This window comes from Magnolia sinica, chromosome 1 (assembly GCF_029962835.1).
Source record: "Magnolia sinica isolate HGM2019 chromosome 1, MsV1, whole genome shotgun sequence".
In the NCBI taxonomy this organism is placed as follows: Eukaryota; Viridiplantae; Streptophyta; class Magnoliopsida; order Magnoliales; family Magnoliaceae; genus Magnolia; species Magnolia sinica.
Genome location: NC_080573.1, coordinates 98,682,668 through 98,704,402, shown reverse-complemented (window position 1 = coordinate 98,704,402; position 21,735 = coordinate 98,682,668). Strand labels below are relative to the sequence as shown.

General features: G+C 41.0%; 1 protein-coding gene across 2 annotated transcripts in view; it reads right to left on the bottom strand.

Annotated features, from left to right (window-relative positions):
• Positions 1–14,100, bottom strand: part of LOC131252116 (uncharacterized) — a 75,309-nt gene extending 61,209 nt beyond the window's left edge. The window contains exons 1-2 of one of the 2 annotated variants that reach the window (XM_058253008.1): positions 13,577–14,100; positions 76–245 (exon numbers count right to left, since the gene is read on the bottom strand). In XM_058253008.1, the coding sequence (XP_058108991.1) occupies positions 76–245; positions 13,577–13,859 (453 nt within the window). In that variant the 5' untranslated portion in view covers positions 13,860–14,100. The remainder of the gene's footprint in view (positions 1–75; positions 246–13,576) is intronic. The other variant, XM_058253011.1, reaches the window with a different exon arrangement.
• Positions 14,101–21,735: the final 7,635 nt, after the last annotated feature.

Genomic DNA, 21,735 nt, shown 5'->3' with positions numbered 1-21,735 from the left:
AGTCAAGCATTGGCAGTCAGAACAGTTGTGGGCTGTACATTGAAGTTTTTAGAAAAACATGTCACTTTCACTCACAGGTATGTTGGCATGTACAAGTAGTTGTTCCAAATCAGCCAATATGCTTTTTATGAGCACTTTTTCATTGATTGGACCACCATCTTTAGTCTCCTCTTGATTTTCATCACCAAATTTTTGAGGAAGCAAAAGTAGCAAGCCCCCCAATGGTTGTCTGTTTGTAATATATTCTGTAATTCATTATTGCAAATGTTAGCAGCCTAATCAGTTCACAGAGAACAGGAGGATCAGAATTCTTTGATTAAACAGGAAAGAGGAATAATCAAGAAAAGGTTGAAGTATGGAATTCATAAGAAGATGCATGGAAGCATGCTTCTGAACACATCAACTGGATAAATCAGATGGGTGAGATAAAGAAAGATATATTGATAATCAGATGCATGCGGCACGACTTGAACATTAAGGCTGCGTCCAGCACAATACGAAAGGCATTAGAATAAAAAATGAAAAGTTAGAAACAGCTGAGCAGAAAATGACATTACATGACCAAACAAAATATACAGAGTGACGGAAATAATTCGAAAAGACCTAAGTCAATGAGCATCTATGACACTACAAGCAATCATACTCTGATCATGCCTATATTATCAATTTGTATCCCACTTGGTTACCATCAAAGTTCTATACAGATAAGCCAATCTGTACACATCTATTCAGCTAAAGCCTGTCTAGATAAGTTGCATGGATAGGCTAATTTCTGTCAAATTGTTGTTTGTAAAACACCTTGTAATAGAGATGAATGGAATAGCACATTTTGCGCTTGCACACATTTGGCACATTTGCACATATGGGCATGTGGGGTGCATGTAGATTGATAGTGGCACATGCCACACGTGGATCACTTGAAGATGTACAGTGACACGTGGCACATGTACACATGGGCACATGTGGGATGCTTGAAGATGGGTGGTCTTACTTGTCGCACATTGGTTGGGAAGCTAATCTACCTTACCGTTGCCCAGCCAGACATTGCATATATGAAGTCGGGATTTTATGTCGGTTTATGCACTCACCACGTGTTCTTCATCTGAAGATGTCCACAGGATTTTGAGGTATCTCAACTCTCGCGTCCTCTCTAGGAAAAGGTCTTCTATATGCATATGAATGTTGAAGTACATACTGATGCAGATTATGCAGGTTGTCAAATTAATAATGTCTACTATCGGCTTTTTTCTTATGAATAATCTACTACCAGCTATTTCACCCTGGTAGGGGATTATCTGGTACTCAAAGAGTTATGAAGCAGCCCGTTTTTGCAAGATATAGTGCATAGGCTAATTATTGACCTATGGCTCATGGTACAAGTGAAGTTATGTGGATTCGCACTTCATGAACTTGGAGTTCATGGCGATCCTCCCAATGGTTTTGTATGGTGACAATGAGGCAACTATTCACATATCAAAAAACGCAGTACCCTAAGTGAGAACTGAGCACATAGAAGTAGAACTGGAATGCATTTCATCAAGGAGAAGGTGACATGCAAATCTAATCCTCTCATGTTCCATCTACAAACCAACTTGCACACATCTCCACTAAAGCAGTTGGACCAAACAGAATTCAAGTAGGCAAGCGAGGAATGATAGTATCTATATACTAACTTGCAGGGGAGTGGGGTCCTTACTCTTGCTCCGGTGGTAGACTCTCAAGAATTTCAACACCCGGTCAAGGGTTCGAGTACCCATAGGTGGTGAAATTCCACTACGGCGTGAGTGTGTGGGGGTGTGTGTGCATGTGTAAAAAAAAAAAAAAGGCTTGCAGGGGAGTGTTGAAATGCATCCTGACTCATGAGTCTTTTGTAATATTGTTTTCACTTAAGGTTGTTTTTTATCTTTTTGTAATAATTCAAGTAGAATATGGACCGGTCTCCACTCTTGGACAACTAAGACCGTTACTTCTTTTTTCCTTTCTTCTTTTCTTATATACTATATCTAAATCCAATCTCATAAGTGAACGTCTACCCAATTCACACCCACTAGACCCCATACAAAGTGGAGGAAAGGAAAAAGGAAGGGAATAAAAGAAAGAGATTGGGCAGACGACAGATCAACTGAGGTTCAATAAGTGTGATGCACTTGGGTAATCAGCCCGTGCATCATGTTTAGCATTGAAGACCTTTTCCTGAACAAAATACCAGCCATAGCTCAATAATCAGCCACTTGTTGCAAGATCTAGTGCATAGGCTGATTATTGAGCCATGGCTAATGGTACGTGTGTAAGTCATGTGGATTCACACATGATCCCACATGATGACACGTGATCTGCAACTGCAACCAAAATAGAAGGGTAAGTGAATGGATTTAACAGAAAATGCTCCGACACATGGGCTGGTTACACAGCCCATACACAGGGTATTTTGGGAAAAATATTGTGAATTGGAATCCTTTTAAAACAACTGCTAAGTTTCCTTTTTGAACTAGAAGACCATGTCCAGTTTTTAAGTGATGCCGTGGCCTCATAGGGACTAAAATAGTGTAGTCCAGATCTATTGGATATCTTCTGGACGTATGCTATAAAAGACCTATATCCTACATGAGATTACCTTTTTCTATGACATTATTATTAAATAAATGTTCTGAATTTATTCCTCTGCATACGGGAGAAGATGGGGGGTTTGTGTGTGCAATTAGTAGCTTCCAGTTGGGTATCTTCTATAGTCTTCTTCTTCATTTTCTGTCGCTTTCTCTTTGTGGCTTCAGATCCAGATCAAGTACTTGCAGCTCCAGTTTTAAACCTGCAGCTGGGTTGCACCAAAGAACACCAGGTCTGGGCATCAATCCTTTGAATGCCCTTAAATGAAACTCAAAAAAGACACGCAGCTAGTCGAAAATTGAAAATTACAAAAATAATAATAATAATAATAAATAAATAAATAATGCATGAAGAAGAAAAGCCAAAAAGGCTTAGCAATGAGGAAACTCTTACAAGCATGGCCTTACCAGGAAAGGGATGCCGAATATCTTTATACAACAAATTTTATCTCCAAAATCACCATAGGAACAAGATTGGAAAGTAGCAATGCCTTCATGACAGTATGCACATAAAAGGATAGATGATGTAATAGCTCTCTATGAGGGGGGCTTGTAATGGCAAAGAATGACAAAGCAAAGAAAATGGCGAAGGACAAAGGTCTGTGGAGAGAGAAGAATGACGGGAGCAAATCAATTTCAGCAACTGCAAGCTTGAACAACAAGGAATCAGGGAAGCAATTGATGAACAACAAGGGGAGGTAGCAGAAGGCGAATGGAGGGAGGTGAGAAGACGGATGAAACTGCAGGATTCCCAATCAAATGGAAAACTGACGGAACTTCCAACTCTGTTCGTCATCAGTTTCCCAGAAGGATGGCTTCAGGTGAACTTCTCAAGAATTCGGCGGAGCGAGTGCAATAATGGAGGTTAGCATTCCGCAAGAAAGGGATTCTTTGGCACCTAGAGGCTTCACGTTTGTCCAAATGAGTTTGGAAAATGAAGCAATCAGGGCAATCAAGATGCTCCATGAGGAAAGCTTCAATGGTAAGAAACTAAAAGTTCAGAAGGACATATTCAGGCCCTAGATTAAAAACTGAGAAGTTGCGAGAATGGCAACCATCAGAGAGAAGCTAGAAGGGGAGATGCAGGGACCCCATCCTCTAGGACAGGGGATGTGGTGAGGCATAAGGAGGTTGGAGCTTCATCCTTCAAAGATATAGTATTGGGGGTCGTTTCTCACCAAAAGGAGCAGGGCGAAAAAGAGAAGGATATCAAGCATCAGAGCAAGGAAGAAATATCACCAAAAGAGAAGAAGTGGATTCAAAGGGAGATGGTTGAAGGCGAGTATGTTGTCTGTATCAATCAGAAGGCCCTTGCGCAAGTATGGGATTCACTTCAATGGTCTCTGGTGGTCGAAACGTCTAAGGGTGCCACTTTACAACAGGTCAGAGATTGGGTTGTCAACTATTGTAATTTGGACATCAGTGATTTCATTATCAAGCCGATAGAGAAGAACGAAGTATGCATTTTGATAACCCCATGGAAGAATCTCGACCAAATTGTGATTGCAAGAGTGCTTCATAGAGACGACCCAGTTCACGATATCAGGAATTGATGTGTGGTTTCTCATATGAGGTATCCCACTGGAACTATGGTTTCCAGAGGTCTTCGCATAAATTGGAGGATGCTTAGGGGAAGTATTGCCCATTAACAAAGCCATAGATAAAGGCGAGGAGGTCGGGGTGGCTAGGGTTTGTGTCAGGAAGAAGAGGACAATGGCATATCGTCCATTAGTCATAGTCTTCGTGTGTGTGTGTGTGTGTGTTGCAGGCCCGAAGAGATAGGGAGAGGTATCGCCTAAGCCAGAGCAGCTCCTAGCAGGCACGACGCAGAAGACAGATCTTGGACAAGGTGCTCTGGAGGATCTACATCTCATTTCAATGCAATGTGGCAGCAAACTATTGGGTATGAGGAAGTAGGTGACAGAAAAGCGAATGAGGAGCCTCCGTGCTTCGCTCCATGTCAGGCGGGAGCATGGGACTCCATTGCTCCTGAGCCGAACCTATTTCAAATCGTATGCTTTGATGTCGAGCCTTCGTCTGAACGTTTCTACAAATCAACCTCTGGTGTTGGCTAGGAGATCACAAGTTCGGTTCAGGCCACATGTAAAGCTAGGGTGGAGAAGGGTGTAGCCTCGCTTCCTTTTATACCTTTCAAGTCTAACGGGCATGAGGCTTCTAGTGACACATGTCAGGGGTGGCAAGCCTTGCAGCGAGTGGAGACATGTAGGGAGAGGGGGGCCCTCCTTTCTTTGGCACCAGTGGAGTCTCCCACTCTTGCAGATTAGGAACCTCTTCCAATACATGTGCTTCATCCCCTCACATGCGACGCCCCTCTTGCCTTCTATCTATCAGAGCCCGTTAGAAGCTTGTCGTTTTCTCCATTTTGAAGAGCTCGACTCACATCGAGAACGGGCAAAGTAGGCTCCTAATGTCAATTTCTTCCCACAACTTCTGGCCACCAGCTCAAGAACTTCGAGGGTACCAAAGATCGAAGGGCCTACTACTCTAGGAATTGGAAATCCTTTTGTTGAAGATCTGAACAAGGCGATGATACCGGTCTTCCGGGAGGAGCCATGGTAGCAAATGGGAATCGCTTGGATTTACAGCATCGTCCTTCACTTGATGCCTTAATGAATGAAGCCTTGGCAGTCAACCCTTTTCGGTCGTCTCACAAATCAGACAAAGGAACTACATGTCTATTAGTGTCAGGGCTTCTTTCAAATGCCTAGGTAATTGTTCAAGAGTATCTTAATGTTTTAGAGGAACAGTTACGCTAGTCCAAAGATATCTTGGAGAGGGTGGGTATTCTATTAGGGATGTCTTTTGGGGCTCATGATGAAGACGTGCATGCTTTCACCCATTTCTTGCAATGCAGGGGGTGGAGCAAAGACTTTGCAATATCCAAGCTCTCGAATCCAAAAGTCCCCAAAGGGTTGGCACGAGTTTCTTAGCTTGGAGTGCTCTATCAACTATAATGCGTAAACCAAATCTAATGGAGGCAAAAGGTTCCGAACAAGTACGTTTGGTTATCGATGATTACTATTCCTTGGAACATTCAAGGTTTGGGGTGTAAGCTCAAAAGGGCTCAGGTTAGGAAGTAAAGCAAGAAGGTGAAAGCCGATATTGTTACACTTTAAGAATCTAAGATGCAAAGCATGGACAGAGCTACTATGGATGCATGTGGGGAGTACAAAACAAGGAATGGCTTACGGTTGATGCGGTGGGATCCGCTGGAGGGATCCTAGTGTCATGGAATTCCGACGTCTAGAAGGCGGGCAATGTGTTGGGCAGGTTTTCTGTGTCAATGATGCTTTGTGAGATCAATTTTAGATGACAATGGTTGTTTACATCTACGTACGATCCTTGTGTTGTTAGTCAGCGCAATCATCTTTGGATGGAACTTTACATTGTTAAGCATGGCAGGTCTCCCCCTTGGTGCATTGGAGGGGACTTTAATGTGTTTTGCTTTTGCTACGAAAAATCCAATGGGGGATGAATTACTAGCAACATGAAGAACTTCTTTGCCTAGGTGGATAAACATGAGATGGTTGACCTTCCATTGCGGGGTGCGTAGTTCGCGTGGTCAAATGCTTAGGAAATCACAACTCTCCCCAAGTTGGATAGGTTCTTAGTCTCCTTAGATTGGCTGGAAAAATTCCCACTCGTGGTTTAACAGGGCCTACCCGAACCCACCTCTAATCACCAATCCATTGTTCTTGGGGTGTCTCATGACAGTTGGAGCGCTAAACCTTTCAGATTTGAGCTTGCCTAGATGGAGGTTGAAGGTTTCTATCAACAAATTAAGGAGTGGTGGGGATCCAGTCAGGTCGCTAGTTACATGGGTTTTCGCTTGCCAAAAAAGCTTAAGCTTTTAAAGGAGAAATTTAAGATTTGGAAGAAAGAGGCGTTGAGCGTCAGGGAGGCGAAGTTTAATGTGATGTTGAATGCATTAATGATCTTGACATCAATGAGGAATTTGGGCAACTTTCTATTGAAGACCGCGAGAGAAGAGATCCGTAATCCTTTATGCAACTTGCATTAAAGAAAAAGAGATTCGATGGAGGTAGCAATCAAGAGTGTTATGGCTCAAAGAAGGGGACAAAAACACTCAGTACTTTCATAGTATAATAACTACCAAAGCTTAGGGAAACCGCATAACTAATTTGGTGATTAATGGCTCTTCTTCCTCAAACAAGGAGGTTATTTGTGAGGTGATTGTGTCTTTTTATAAGAACCTCTTATGTTCAGATGCATGGAATCGGCCACGGTTGGATAGCTTGGAGTTCCCGAAACTATCAAACGAGGCAGCTAGATCTCTTGAATCTCCTATCTTGGAAGAATAAGTTAAAGCAGCTTTGGACCTAATGAGCAGGGATAAGGCGCCATGCCCAGATGGTTTTCCGATGATGTTTTTCAAGTCTTACTGGGATATTGTGAAATCGGACGTCATGGATTTATTTCTGAGTTCTATGCGCAGAGTCGTCTATCTAATGAGCTAGGTACAACTTTCATTGCCCCTATTTCCAAATTGGAAGGTGCGAAGCTAATCAAAGATTTCAAACCCATAAGTTTGATTGGAAGCCCATATAAAACCCTAGCCAAAGTGTTGGCAATCCGATTTTGAAGCATGATGAGCGAGATTATTTCTAAGAATCCAGGAAAATATGGATATTAGATAGCACTTTGATAGCACATGAATGCATTGACTCAAGAAACAGATCTAGGAAAAGTGGGGCAGTTTGGATGCGAGCTTATGTTCAATTAGCTTCCTTGTCTATTCTTATCAATGGTTCTCTAAAGGGGTATTTCAAAGCTTCTAAGGCCATTCGTCAAGGCGATCCTCTTTCCCCCTACTTGTTTGTGGTGGTTGGTGAGGCCCTTAGTAGATTGCTCCACAAAGGGGAGGTTGTCGGCTTAGTCAAGGGGTTCAAGGTTATACATGAAGGAATTCAAATAAGCCACCTCCAATATGTAGACGACGCTATCATGTTTTGTGTCGCAGACATGGAGCCGATGGATAATCTTCGGAAAGTTATTGTATGTTTTAAAGCAGCTTCATGCCTCAGTATTAATATCGCTAAAAGCGAAATGCTTGGTATTCAGGTGAGCAAGGAAGAGCTTTAAAGATTGGCAGAGGAGTGTGGATGCAAATTTGGGTCATTCTCCTCCTTTTACCTTGGCTTGCCTTTGTGCATTGTGAAACATGCCTAGCACCTTTGGGACAAGGTGACTAAGAGAATTAAAAGGAAGTTATCTAGCTAAAAGAGGAGATATTTATCTTTGAGAGGTAAATTAACGCTCATCAAGGCCACCTTCTCTAACATGTCGGTGTATTTCATGTCTCTATTCAAATGCCCGAAGTCGGTTCTTGATAGATTGGACAAGTTAGGACGAGATTTCTAATGGCAAGGTTTGGAAGCCAAAACGAAGTTTCACCTTGTCAATTGGAAAGAGGTTTGCAAACCAGTTGTGGAAGGTGAAGCAAGTATTAAGGAATTAAAATCGATGAATTCGGCTCTTTTTGGGAAATGGCTTTGGAGACTTGGTTATAAAGAAGGAAAACATTGGAGGGAGATAGTTACCTCCAAGTACGGGCTTTGCAGTGATAGTTGGAGAGTGAAATGTGCCTCCTTATACCGGGTTTCTGGTTTGTGGAAGGCAATGTCTTCAATGAAACATTGGTTTCGCAAAGGTATTTTTCTTTCTTCTTGGGGAAAGGAAATCATACTTGATTTTAGGTTGATCCATCGTGTGAAGACCGGCCCCTCTCCCACTCCTTCACTGCCTTAGTTCGCCTCGCCCTGCATAAAGGTGTCTTGATGAAGGATTGTTACTACATTTGCAGCAACGTGGTTGTCTGGTCCCCACCTCATTGGAGGAATTTGTCAAATGACGAGATTGCAGAGATGGCAAGGCTCCTTTGTCTCTTAAAGGATAGAATTCTTGTGGTTGAGGAAGACGTCTCCTTGATATGGGTCAACCATAACTCCGGTTGGCTTTCAGTTAGATCTTTTTATCAGCTAATGCACAAATCAGCTAGTAATCTCTCCTTCCCGTACCATTGTTGGTACTATGGAGCTCTCCCTTGGGTGGCAGCGTTTGGGTGATTAGTAAAAAGTGAGTGCTTACTATCAACAATTTACAAAGAAGATCTATTATTCTTTCCAACATTTGCCTCAAGTGTATAGAAGTAGCGGAGTCGGTCGACCACCTCTTCATTCATTGTTCCTATGCTTGTGAAGTTTGGGAGCATTTCCTCAATCTATTCCAAGTTGCTTGGGTCATGCTGAGTTCGATCGTGGAGCTTACGTGTGCGTGGCACAAGGGAGTGGGGAAAGTTGGCAAGATCCTTTGGAGGGTGCTCCTTTTGGGGGTTTTTTGGGTTATTTGGGGAAATCAGAACGGGAGGGTATTTCAGAACAAAAGCCCTTCAATTTAGGAGGTTATTAGGTAGATTAAGATGATTTTAATGAGTTGGGGCACTTGTATGAAAGATGTTTCATCTATAGATCTCTCCTCTTTCTTTGCTTTGTAGTTTGGTTGTATTCTTTTGCGCACTTGGCGCGCTTTCTTAATAAATTGTTGTGATCTCTCCCCAAAAAAAAAAAAAGAAAAGGGATAGATGATGCAAGTTGGTGAGCGACATTGATGGTTGCAAAAAAAACTTATCGAAGGTGATGGTGTAGAAGTTGAAGACGGATACCAAGAGAATGTCTCAGCCTAATCAAGTAGCATGGTATCCATTTCCATTGATGGAGGGTTTGATGATGAGGTTGGTGAATATGGTGTCGATGGAAGAAGAATTCCTACATGTTTGAAAAGGATAGTGAAATTTTGTGTGCATCCCACGCCAAACATGGTTTTAAACTGCAATTTCATATTACAACTGACTTGGAGAAACCATAACCACTATGACTCACCCCAACTTGTTCCCTATAGGTCTGTTACGGTCTAGTGACCCACTTCATTAACAATCAAAAACAAGACAACTTGGTGACTTTTCAATTTATATATAACAAATGATGCTACGTGAAGGAGCGAGTATGATTTTAGGGTTCATAGTACAAAGATCTAGCCACAAATAATTGAATGATCATCCTCAATGTACAAAGATCACAAAATTCAACAAGGTCAAACCCCTACCAACGAAGAGAACATAATGTAGGCCTAATAATTTCTAGAAGTGAGTTGAAGGTGTGGATCCAAAAGGAAATCGCCGCATGTATTAAGTGTTCATTTGGATGCTTGTAAAATTTTAAGCGGTAAACACTTCACTAAGCAGTTTTCGTAGTATCGATATCGTTACATGTATCATTGGCTGCAGATACGAAAACATGTATCGATATCGCCGATATTATCACTGATACCTAGAAATGTATAGCTGATTGAGGGAAACAATGAGGAAACGCGAGGAAATGGTGAAATTTCTCTATGAAACTTCAAGAGATGCTAAAATAGGCATATTTGTATATTTAGGAATCAAATATTTGCAAAAAAGATGCATACATAATAAGTTTCTCTTTAGTGGGGGTCTAAAAGCATGTAACGCTAACTCAGGAAAATATTAGAGAAACATAGGGAAAATGGTGGAATTTTTTAATGATACTTCAAGAGATGTTAAAATATACACGCTTGGAAATTTAAAAATCAAATAATAGTGAAAAGACACACATTTGCATATTTAGGAATCAAATAATAAGTTCCACTTTAATGGGGCCTAAAAGCATGTATCGTTGAACCAGGGAAACATTGAGTAAACATAAGGAAAATGGTGGATCCATCCATACATCCATGCATGCACATACATACATAGAAACACACATGCATGATCCATCCATGCATGCGTGCATACACACATACACATAAACGCACAGATATGCACGTGTGTGTGTACTAGCATCCATAGCGTAGTGTAGCTATGATGCTTCATAGCATTAGTAAATAGCATACGCTACAGGGGTTGTAGCGTATGCATAGTGTACGCATAGCGTATGTACCGTATGCGTCGCGTATATAGCGTACATTGTGTTTTTATAAATGACAATTGTATTTTGTACTTGATACTCTCAACTTGTGGAATTTTAATTTTTTTTTCATACTTGTGATTAGTGGTTTCAATTAGACATTATTAATTAAAGTGGTTTGCCTATAAAGTTGTTGATGTGATAATGATTTGATTTGGTTTATATTTGTATTGGATTTTGATAAATGATAATTAATAACTTGATTAAACATGCTTATGAAAAAAAGAATCATCTTTTAGGAATTTTTATTCTTTTTTCTTACTATTTATCATATTTTTCCTATTTTTAAATCAAAAAATTAAGTATCATGTACCTTATACTACTACAGAAGGTTGAATGCTACGTAACGCGCTACCGCTATTTAAAACACTGATACACACAAACATAGAGTTACACACACACACAAACATCCATCCATCCATCCATGCATGCATACATATACACACATACAAACATGCATTTCATCATACATCCATGCACCCATAAAAAAAAAAAAAAAAATTGAAATAGAATTTTTTTTTAATCAACAAATTTTTAACGATATCGATACATTGGCAATATATTATCGAAATATTGCCTACACATTGGCGATATAAGCGACACGAGGAACTTACACAATCAAAGATATTAATGATACACTCGCGATATCGATACATTGGCGGTACCTAGCAATATATAGCTAATACCTAGAAATTCTAATACCACCAATGTATCGGCATGGCCGAGCTGGAGATAAAGATAATATCGGGGATATTATCAATAATATCGGAGACATTCCGAACAATGCTTGTAAGAGTTCCACAAGTGAATTTTTTACATTTTGGCATCTTTGGCTTTAAGTGGTAATGTGTTTACACCTAAACAGTTTTATGTGTTTACCAAGTAGAAAGTTAGTATTCACACCAAACAAAGCTTAAAGTAGTAAATCTCGCCAGAATCTTTAAATCACATAAAAGGCTTGATATAATATATGGATGAAGCCTATCTCGATAAATACTTGGGCCAATCCTTATGCTAAACCAATCATCACCCGGAGGCCCACTAATTCAAATGACCTTCGTGTGGGAGAAAAAAGGGGGGGAGGGGGAGGGGGGAGCCATTGAGAGGAGCGTGAATGAGTGTGAGAGAGAGAGAAATGTTGAGAAGGTTGGCTGTGTGCATCTCCTCTTATAGAGGATTTTAATTTATTTATTTATTTTTTTTGTTGGCATATAATCACTTTTGCAAGAGGACATTTGGATTGGTAGAAAACAGAATATCGGAAGGGAAAACAACTTCTTAACAGAAGAAGAGGAAAAGTTGAGATCATCACAAAGGCAAGGAAACACCTTTATGCTTGTTTGTTTTGCGCAACATTTGTTGTGGAAATATAATTTGGTTTCCCTTTTATTTGTTTGGATTGGCATGTGAAAGTGTGGAAATCCAACCCAAAACATTATGGTGCACACAATCGTGGCATACACATACATACCCATGCTATGGTGGTCCACAGCAATCATGTTTATATGCCATCCAATCCATTCATCTATTGCGCCTCTTCAGGATGAGAAAATTACCTAAAATCATAGTTTTCAAAACTCAAGTGGGCCATACCATGTGAATTTAGAAGTTTTAGGCGTATTTTTATGGAGTGGCTCACGTGAGTGTTGAATCAACCTGATTTGTGGGATCAAGGCCGAACAAGGGGTGGCATACCTGGTGGATGGGGTGGATTTCATGCATGTTAAGTTTTCTTCCCCATGTTAGAGAAGTAACCACCTGTAGATAACTAGGTGAGGTACGCAAGCATTTTCCTCTCTACAATTGGAGAGAGAAATGATGTGAAGTTGTTTTCAACCCAAAAGGTGGAAGGGGAAACACCTTTTCATAATAAGCTAACATTTCCAATCAGGTGAAACTGTCCCATCAAGGAAAACCCTTTTCATTTCCTCACAATTCCTTAGGATTCACCCTATCCAAACAAGCCCTAAAGTGAAAAGTAGGATTTTAGATACATATGGAAAAAAAAAAAACAAAGGGTTTTGGTGTAGATACTTTAGGGTTGGTAAACTCCTTAGGATTCACCCTATCCAAACAGGCTCTAAAGGGAAAAGTAGGATTTACGATAACATATGAAAAAAAAAAGAGGGTTTTGGTGTAAATACTTTAGAGTTGGTAAACACTTTACAGCCTCTTTTTTTTCAATCCAAACACTACAAGTGAAGTGTTAAACACTTGAGGAAATTTACAGGCATCAAGACAACCCCTAAACGTGCCTACAATCTTAAAAGGGGTTGATTTACATTCCTTAGGATTTTAGTAGTTCCCTCAATATTTTTGTCTGAAAAAGGTTCACAGAAATATATGCTATGGTAATGCACCACTAGCCGTGCTAAAATCATGTGCTACAGTAAACAGTTCTTTTGTTCTTTAAAGGGGAAGAAAAAAAAAAAAAGCATGGGCTTAGATTAGACAATTTTAAGGGCTGAGATTTTAGGTAGTGTTTGTCTCACTTGGGGTTATATGTGTGCATAGAAGCTACAAGGATGGAAATGAAAAGTAATATGAGGTTTTTTTTTTTTATATATATATATAAAAAAAAAAAAAGAGAGAGAGAAAACATAATCACTTGCAGAGGGAGAAACCCAAATCAATTAGACTACTTAAATATTAGTCCCCAAATCAATTAGACTACTTAAATATTATTAGACTAATATTATCAATGCAATTAGTTAGTGCATCCAAACGCACAGAAGTGACCAGTCAGAAATCCTGATTTCATCCATTTTAAGTTGGAACTTGAAACAAAAGCAATTCCAATATTTTCCTATAAACAGTTAAAAGCTTCCAATTAGGCCAGACCGAAGCCACCATGACAATTCAATACCACTTCATTGCAACCGAATTATCGCAATCTAAGTCAACCATACATCGAAACACAGCCAGGAAAATAGCAAGAAGTCAAAGTACCTCTCAGAGAAGTGAGATTCACTTCTCGGACGGGCACCATGACGACGGTGCGGGAGAGATCGGCGCCCAGGGGGAAGGGCAACGAGCCGGCGTGGTGGTTGAGGCCCGCGAGACGGGACCCAAAGGGGGCTCCGGCGAGATCGTACTGGATCAGGCGGTAGACGTCAACGACGGTAGCAGCATCGCAGAGCTCGACGCAAGCGACGAGGATGAAGACGAGTGCGATGACGGAATAGATGGAATCCAGCATCTCACGATCACGACCCGTCCTCGTTCCAGCCATTGAAGAAAAAGGATTGGGGAAGAGAGCAGCTGCTGCTGCCTCTTCAGAGAGAGAAAGAGAGAGAGAGTAGGGTTAGAGTTTTTGGATCTGATCACCTTCGGTTCCGATCGGAAGGAATCTGTAGAAACTACTTAGACAACAATTTTTATAAGGGTGGTTGATGTCAGAAGATGTAGGGACCCTGTACGTCCTCCCTGGTTTTTAACGAGGATTCTCGGTCTTATATGACAATGGCCCATCGATGGAATTAAGATTTTGGCCTCCCTTGTGTAAACCTTTTTTTAAAAACCCTAATGGCATTTTTTTTTTATTTTTTAAAGACAAAAATACTCTTCTCCCAACTGCCCCCCAAGCCATATAGCTTGTATTATAAGTTAAAAAGCATTTTTCAAAAGTAAGATTATGAGTTCCACTAAACAATGATCCTTGGGAGATCTTATCCATCCATTTTATTCTAGACATCCTGATACATCAAAAGACGTTGATTTCATCTTCATCCACGATATTTGTTGCCCCAAATAGAGATATCGATGGCCTTTCTCTCGTAGTTATTTTCTCTAATGCAATCCATCTCTGTCACGCCCCAAACTCGGAAACCGGGCTCACAAAATTCTTAATCGCTGAATCCGGTGCCGACAGCCTCCGTAGTACCCCATTTTCAGCTATTAACGTCCATACAACAGATTCCGATCCTGGGATCCTACAAGGAGAATTTTCCAACTTACATTTAACTGGTAATAAGCATAACCACAAGTTTATCCAAATCACAAAGGCAACATCATCATCACATATCCACTAATATAAATATTTGAATACAGTATTGAAAGGGAAATACATATGACAAAATCAAAGCTCCAGAGGTCCGCTGCATGCTCCAAGCTTAACGCTGCTGCAACCTAACGCCACTTGCACGCATCTATCATGCATAAGCTTATAAAAAGCTTAGTGGGTGGTGAAAGTGTGTGCACAAGGTAAGTGTCATTTAAGCAATATCAGAGTAATCAGAATAAGCGGAAATACTGATAAGCCCATAATCATACGATATCAGAAATACTGGCAAGATCATAAATCATACGATTTCAGAGTAGTGTGAAAACATGCTAATAAGCCCATAAATACCATCAGCATTATCTAAGTTATGCGATGAAAAAATATAATAAAAACAATATCATATACTGATGAAGCAATGTAGATCAGCTATCAATGTGGGGACAGTAAGCTAAATATCAGATGCTGATGATACAATGCAATATGCGGTGCGAATGAAATGACCAAGCTGGAGTGAAGTCGGGATGATAGTACATAATATCGCAAGCTATGGGGTCCATCACAAAGGACTTCTATCCAAACCAGTCTCATACATAAATTTGGATAGCTAGACTTAATGTAGTAGACTCCTGATCTCAGGTTAGTCGCATGCCCAACCGAAATCCTTGCCATTACGAAGATACACAATAATTAGTTGCACACCACTAACCCGAGTGGATAATGAATGAATGAATATACAACTCTTACTCGATAAGTCCACGTATCAGTACGGTTTCTCTCTGGGATCATTACCGAAGTCTAATACACTCTACATGCAAATCGTTGCCCACTAATGCTCGACCATGCAAGTGGAAACGACCTCACCATTCCCTTGACTAGTAGTCAGCCAATATTTACCCGGCACGTCCATAGCAGACCCATTCACGAGCTGAAAAAACTCATCCTAGCAATGCCCCCTACTCTCGAGTAGGTAAAGCCACACCCCCTCCTAACCGACCACGGCACAGTGGGAGACGCGGCCTACTAGTATACGGCCCTCACGCGCTCATATATCCACTCGGTCTTGACGTTGGGGCGTCTCCTAGCCTCAGAGGTTTAGAGATTTTTACCGAGGGTCATCTATGGTAGCCCGATGCTGGTAACATATTTTCGGTGTCCCATCTGGCCATCCATGATATGCCTGTGGAGGCTACAGCCTTAATGTCGCTAGGGCGTATAGTAATCTCAACACACAATGCAAGATTCATGAGTCATACAATCCAGTCATGTATCAATCCTGTGCATACCGTGCGCTCATGTGAGATAACTTCCGCCTATCAGGGAGTCTCATAACAACCTGCTCAATGACATATGCAATGATCAACCACATCTCATAGAAACATACAGATGATGCGTATGGGCATGTATCATGATGTTATGCTGTCACATACTCATAATCAGTATCAACAACTAGCATCAACAATCGGCCTCGACAATGTGGACATTTAACCAATATTGCCTCCAAGGAATAGCCCACATAGAGCCTAACATATAGTGGATCCTTGGCCTCGCACAAGGGCATAATATACAACACCATGGGTCTTATTTAAGAGCTTAATATACATCACGATGGGCCTCTCACATAGGCCTAATATACAACACCATGGGCTTCATCGCCTAGCCCTCAAATGCACCACAATGGGCCCATCACATAGACCTCATATACATCAAGTGGGCCGTATCACAAGGGCCTCAACAATTGACCTCGATAATTGAAATCGGCCTCGGAATCGGCCTCAACAATCAGAATCGGCCTCGACAATCGGAATCGGTGAAAATGGGTCTAATAAGGCCTAAGGGAAGGTCACAATGTGGACATTCAACCATCATTGCCCATCAATATAGACATTCAACCATCATTACCCAATAATGTGGACATTCAACCAACATTGCTTCCAAGAAGTGTCCCACATAAACATCATTTCATACATTATAGTGAAATCACACATTACATCGGTCCACACATTCATCGCATTGGGCTTCACCCATGGACCTCATGTATATCACAATGGGCCGCAATACATGGGCCCCTATATATATCACTATGGGCCGCATCACATGGCCGAAAATACATCATAGCAGGCCTTACCAAATGGGCCAGAAATACATCATAACGGGCCTCATCATATGAGCCGAAAGTATATCACAATGGGCCTCACTCGTGGGCCTTATATACACAATAGCTGAGCCATGCATATGGGCCTCGAATACACAGCATGTGGGCCCTACACATGGGTCTCATATACAACACATCGGGCCTCACACACATCACAATGGGCCGCATCACGGTGGGCCACATATGTCACAATTGGGCGCATCACGGTGGGCCACATACGTCACAATGGGCCGCATACACATCAAGTGGGCTGCATCAATGAGCCGCACTAATGGGCTACAAATATATCAAGGTGGGCCTCACAGATGGGCCACAAGTATATCAAAGTGGGCCTCTCGAATGGACCACAAAATACATCAAAGTGGGCCTAACAAATGGGCCACAAAATACATCAAGGTGGGCCTGACGGATAGGCCACAAAAATACTTCAAGGTGGGCCTAACGGATGGGCCATAAAAATACTTCAAGGTGGGCCTAACGGATGGGCCACAAAAATACTTCAAGGTGGGCCTCACAGATGGGAGCTTGGATTACATCTAAAATCATTTCAATAGTTGTAGGTGCAACATGTGTATCACTGTACACAATCATTCCATGGGGCACATGGCCCACTAATGATGATCAGCGCTGTCCAAACATTGTCCATGTAAATCAGCACCATCCAAACATTGTCTATGTGAATCAACACCATCCAAACATTGTCCAACACCGTCCAGATGTGTGGGCGGTGTGGATGAAATGCATACCACATGGTGGGGTCCCACAGAACCGTCTAGGCACGAACGGCTTGAAACACAAAACATACATCACGGTGTGGTCCATGTCCATGGACTGGATAGAGTGGGTAAAACATTTATATCATGGTGGACCCACGCCCATCAGCTAGATGAACAGATGGACGGGTGGGATAAACACATACGGTGGGTCCCACAAAAGCTAGTGACGTCACTACAGCAGATATATAGCTGGTGTGAGATGCACTAGCCAATCCCTTCCAAGCAGGTGAGGCCCACCGCATATAATAATAATATATATATTTATGATTATTATTATTATTATTATTATTATATATATATATATATTTTAAAACCACTCTAGCAAATCCGTTTCCAGCTGTGTATCTCAAGGTGGGCCCCACCCCCACATGGATGGCTTGGAGAAAACATGTACATCACGTGGGGCCCATGTACGGACGGTCTAGATAGACCACAAACATCAAGGTGGCCCCACATGAACGGTGTAGATACAACATGATCAGACCCTCTGATCGTGCTAACATCGATATAGCAGCTATTAGCTTTGTAGGTACATCAGCCAATCCACTAACCCAGCAAGTGGGTACCCATTGTCTAGACCTGTTGGACAGCTGAGATATACAACAAATCAAAAAAAAAAGGTGGGCCCCAAGGCCTACTGACGTTACAATAGCAGCTGTAACTGTTGGTCCCAACAGATGAACGGTGTAGATAAAGAAAGCATGCATCAATGTGGGCCACGTCCAAGGATGGATGGCCCGGATAAAACCCATTCAAAGGTGGGGGGTTTTCCACTGTCCATCACGTCCAGCAAGTGGATGGACAGTGTGGATTTTATACATGCATCAAGTGGGTCTCACCGTCCAGATTTGATGGATGGTGTGGATCATATACATCATAGTGGGCTTGTCCACTAGACGGTGTGGATAATACATCTAGATGCGCTCTACCGTGATGGATGGCATGGATATAATGTACGCATCAGGTGGGCCATACATCAAAAACAACAACAACAAAAAAAGAGAAAGGGAGGAAGAGAGAGAAAGAGAGAAAGAGAGGGAGAGACGGATGAAGGAGGGGCCCCGCCACTATGCCCCCCCCCCCCTATACAATACATACATCAAGATGGGTCCCACCATAAGTGGGCCCTAAGAAATGAAATCCAATGGTTGATCACCCACCATTCTTGCTTCTTTTAGACTCCTTGGACCCTTTAGCTCCAAAGCTCCAACATTGATGGAGGATGATGGAGGTTGGACAGTGGAGATGTAAGGTGATGAGGGTAGGAAGGTCGGCTACACCAAGCTCTCTCATGGAGCGTGGACGTGGGTTGCTTGGAGAATGAGGGAGAGAGATGAGAGAGAGAGAGGTGTAAGAGAGAGAGGGATGGGTGAGTGATGGGGTGTGATGGGTGAGAGATGGGTGATGGGTGATGGATGTGTACTTATTGTAAGAGAGAGTTGACTTGAGGGAGGGGTGTTGTATTTAACATTGATGTGTGATGTGTACTTGATTGATGAGATTAATGTGATTGATGGGACATTCTCTTGGGATTGCAAATGCGTGGTGTTTCCTTAAACTTAATGCGGCATCGGAACCGTGGTGACAGCGTGGTCGCTAGGGTACAAATCTTGGGTCGAGCCGACTCTAAAATACGGGATACGACTCGTGGTTATGCGCAAATACTATCTACGCGTCGTGGGTTGCCGGAATTCGACCGGGAGGACCGTGAAAGCTTAAGGAATAGTACGGGCTAGGATACGGGTCTTACATAATGTCTTCTACCCTCATTCTCGAAGTTGTACTCTGAATTTGTTTCACCAAGCTAATAGTTGGAGTGAATTTCACCAAGAAGTCACAATAATCCTCACAAAAGCAATTTGAAAACCTATATGTAGGACCAAACTAAATTTTCTAAGACATTTCATTTTTTTAGAAGTTTTTTTTAAGTGAGGGGACCACCACCTAGAAGGTCATTAGGATCGTTATTTTCACCTCCGTAGGACCCACTACGATAAGCTTTCGACCTGTATCCAGCATTATTCCATTTATTTTAGCAAGCTTCTGAGTGTTTTTCTTTAAGATTTCCTGCCACACTCTTCGACGTAAAAGCTATGGTGATCAAATTTAGGTTTAGGTTATGATAATATTGGCTTTTATTTTTTATCAATGGTGGGAGCTTGTGAAAGGGAGGGTATTGTGGTCCCCCTTTATAGGATTTTTTTTTTTTTTGTACAAATGGTGGGAGTTTATGAAAGATATTGTAATTATTTTTTTAAAAAATATAAATAATGGGAGCCTTTGAAATTGACGAATATTGTAATGGATGACTGTCGTAATGGATGAATGTTGTAATGCATTAATGTTAAAATTGATGAATGTTGTAATGCAAGAATGTTAAAATGGATGAATGTTGTAATTGATGAATGTTGAAATGGATGTATGTTATATTGTGGATCATCAATATTCACTATGGATCATAAATATTCATTGCGGGTCATTGATACTCTGGATCGGCAATATTTATTGTGGGTCACCAATACTCATTGTGGGTCACTAATCCTATAAAAATGGTTAACTCCCTTATTATAGGTTCAACTAGGGTGATCTTATGCTCATTGGAAAAATAATTGATGAACTTTCAACTGACTTTGAAATCATCTCATTTAGACACCATTTAATAGCCCAAAAGTGAGCCTAAAGTTCATTGTGGCATGGATCACACCTTGAAATGAGAGTAAGAGCGATCCCACAAAAATGGTAATAAAGCCCTCGTTACAGGTTTAGTTGGGGTGATCTTATGAATGTTAAAATGATAATTTGATGGATTTTTAAATGGCTTTGGAATTATCTCATTTGGACAACATTTGATAGCTTATAATTGGGCCCGAAGTTCATCATGGCATGGATCACACTTGGAAATGAGAGTGAAAGGAATACCATGAAAACGGCCATAACTCCCTCATTATAAGTTTGATTGTGGTAATCTTATGCTCGTTGGATCTTCGATACTGTTTGTGGATCACCGATATTGTCTCTGGATCTCCAATATTGTCTGTGTATTACCAGTGGATCTCCTATACTGTAGGTGGATCTCTAATGCTATTTGTGAATCTCTAATATTGTTTGTAGATCTCTTATATTATTGTATGAATATCTGATATTGTCTATGGATCGCTGATACTGTTTGTGGATCGCTGATACCATCTATGGATCTTCAATATTATCTGTGAATAGTTGATACTATATGTGGATTGCCGATATTGTTTATGGATCTCCGATATTGTTTGTGGATCATTGATACTATCTGAGGATCTTCGATACTATTCGTGGATGATCGATACTGTCCGTGGATCTCATATACTATCTGTGGATCTCATATACTGTCTGTGGATCTCTAATACTATCTGTGGATCTCTGATACTATTTATGGATCTTTGTTGTGTATTTTCGATAGGACCACCATTGAGCTTAGTCTAAGGATATATGTTGTGCATTTCCAATCGGATCACCTTTTACTAGATGAAGTAAAGGTGCATGAAGTAGTTCGGATTTTCCAGTCATATTAAAGAGAAAAAAGATGGCTTCAAAACCAAGCACAGTGTAACATCCTGAATTTTCACGACTAGAGCATGTACTCGTGCCTGAGGAAATTGGGTGTTAATAATGTACAATTGAATGCTCTGAAATCGCACCCTATTTTTTTTCGTTTGTTTACATCTAAATACATTCATGAAGGTAACATTCACAAGAATAAAATTAACTGTATTGATTATATATCATTAGAGTAAAAGGAATAATCAAGGCCTTTCCAATGGAAGCTTATTACATTCATCGAGTTCGCAGCGGAAGTACAAATCTGATTGAATAATCTAGCTTCGAATTCTTTTAGCATAGTCTTCTACAGGAAGCGGGCCCTCGAAGTCTTTAAACCTATACGTCATCTGTATAATCTGTACGGTTGAGAGAGGGTCAATGCCCTACTCATAGTGAAGGTTATCCTTTAAGATTAAAAATAATTCAAGAGATTTATAAAAGTAAAGTAAGGGTATTGATATGTCTCGTAGTCCACTAATACATGAGATATCAGTATACGCAAACAACCTACATGAGATGCATGCCTAGCATAGTGTGTGTGGCTCATCATACGTAGTGATCATCATAATGTGGAATATAATTCATAGAAAATCCGGTTCGA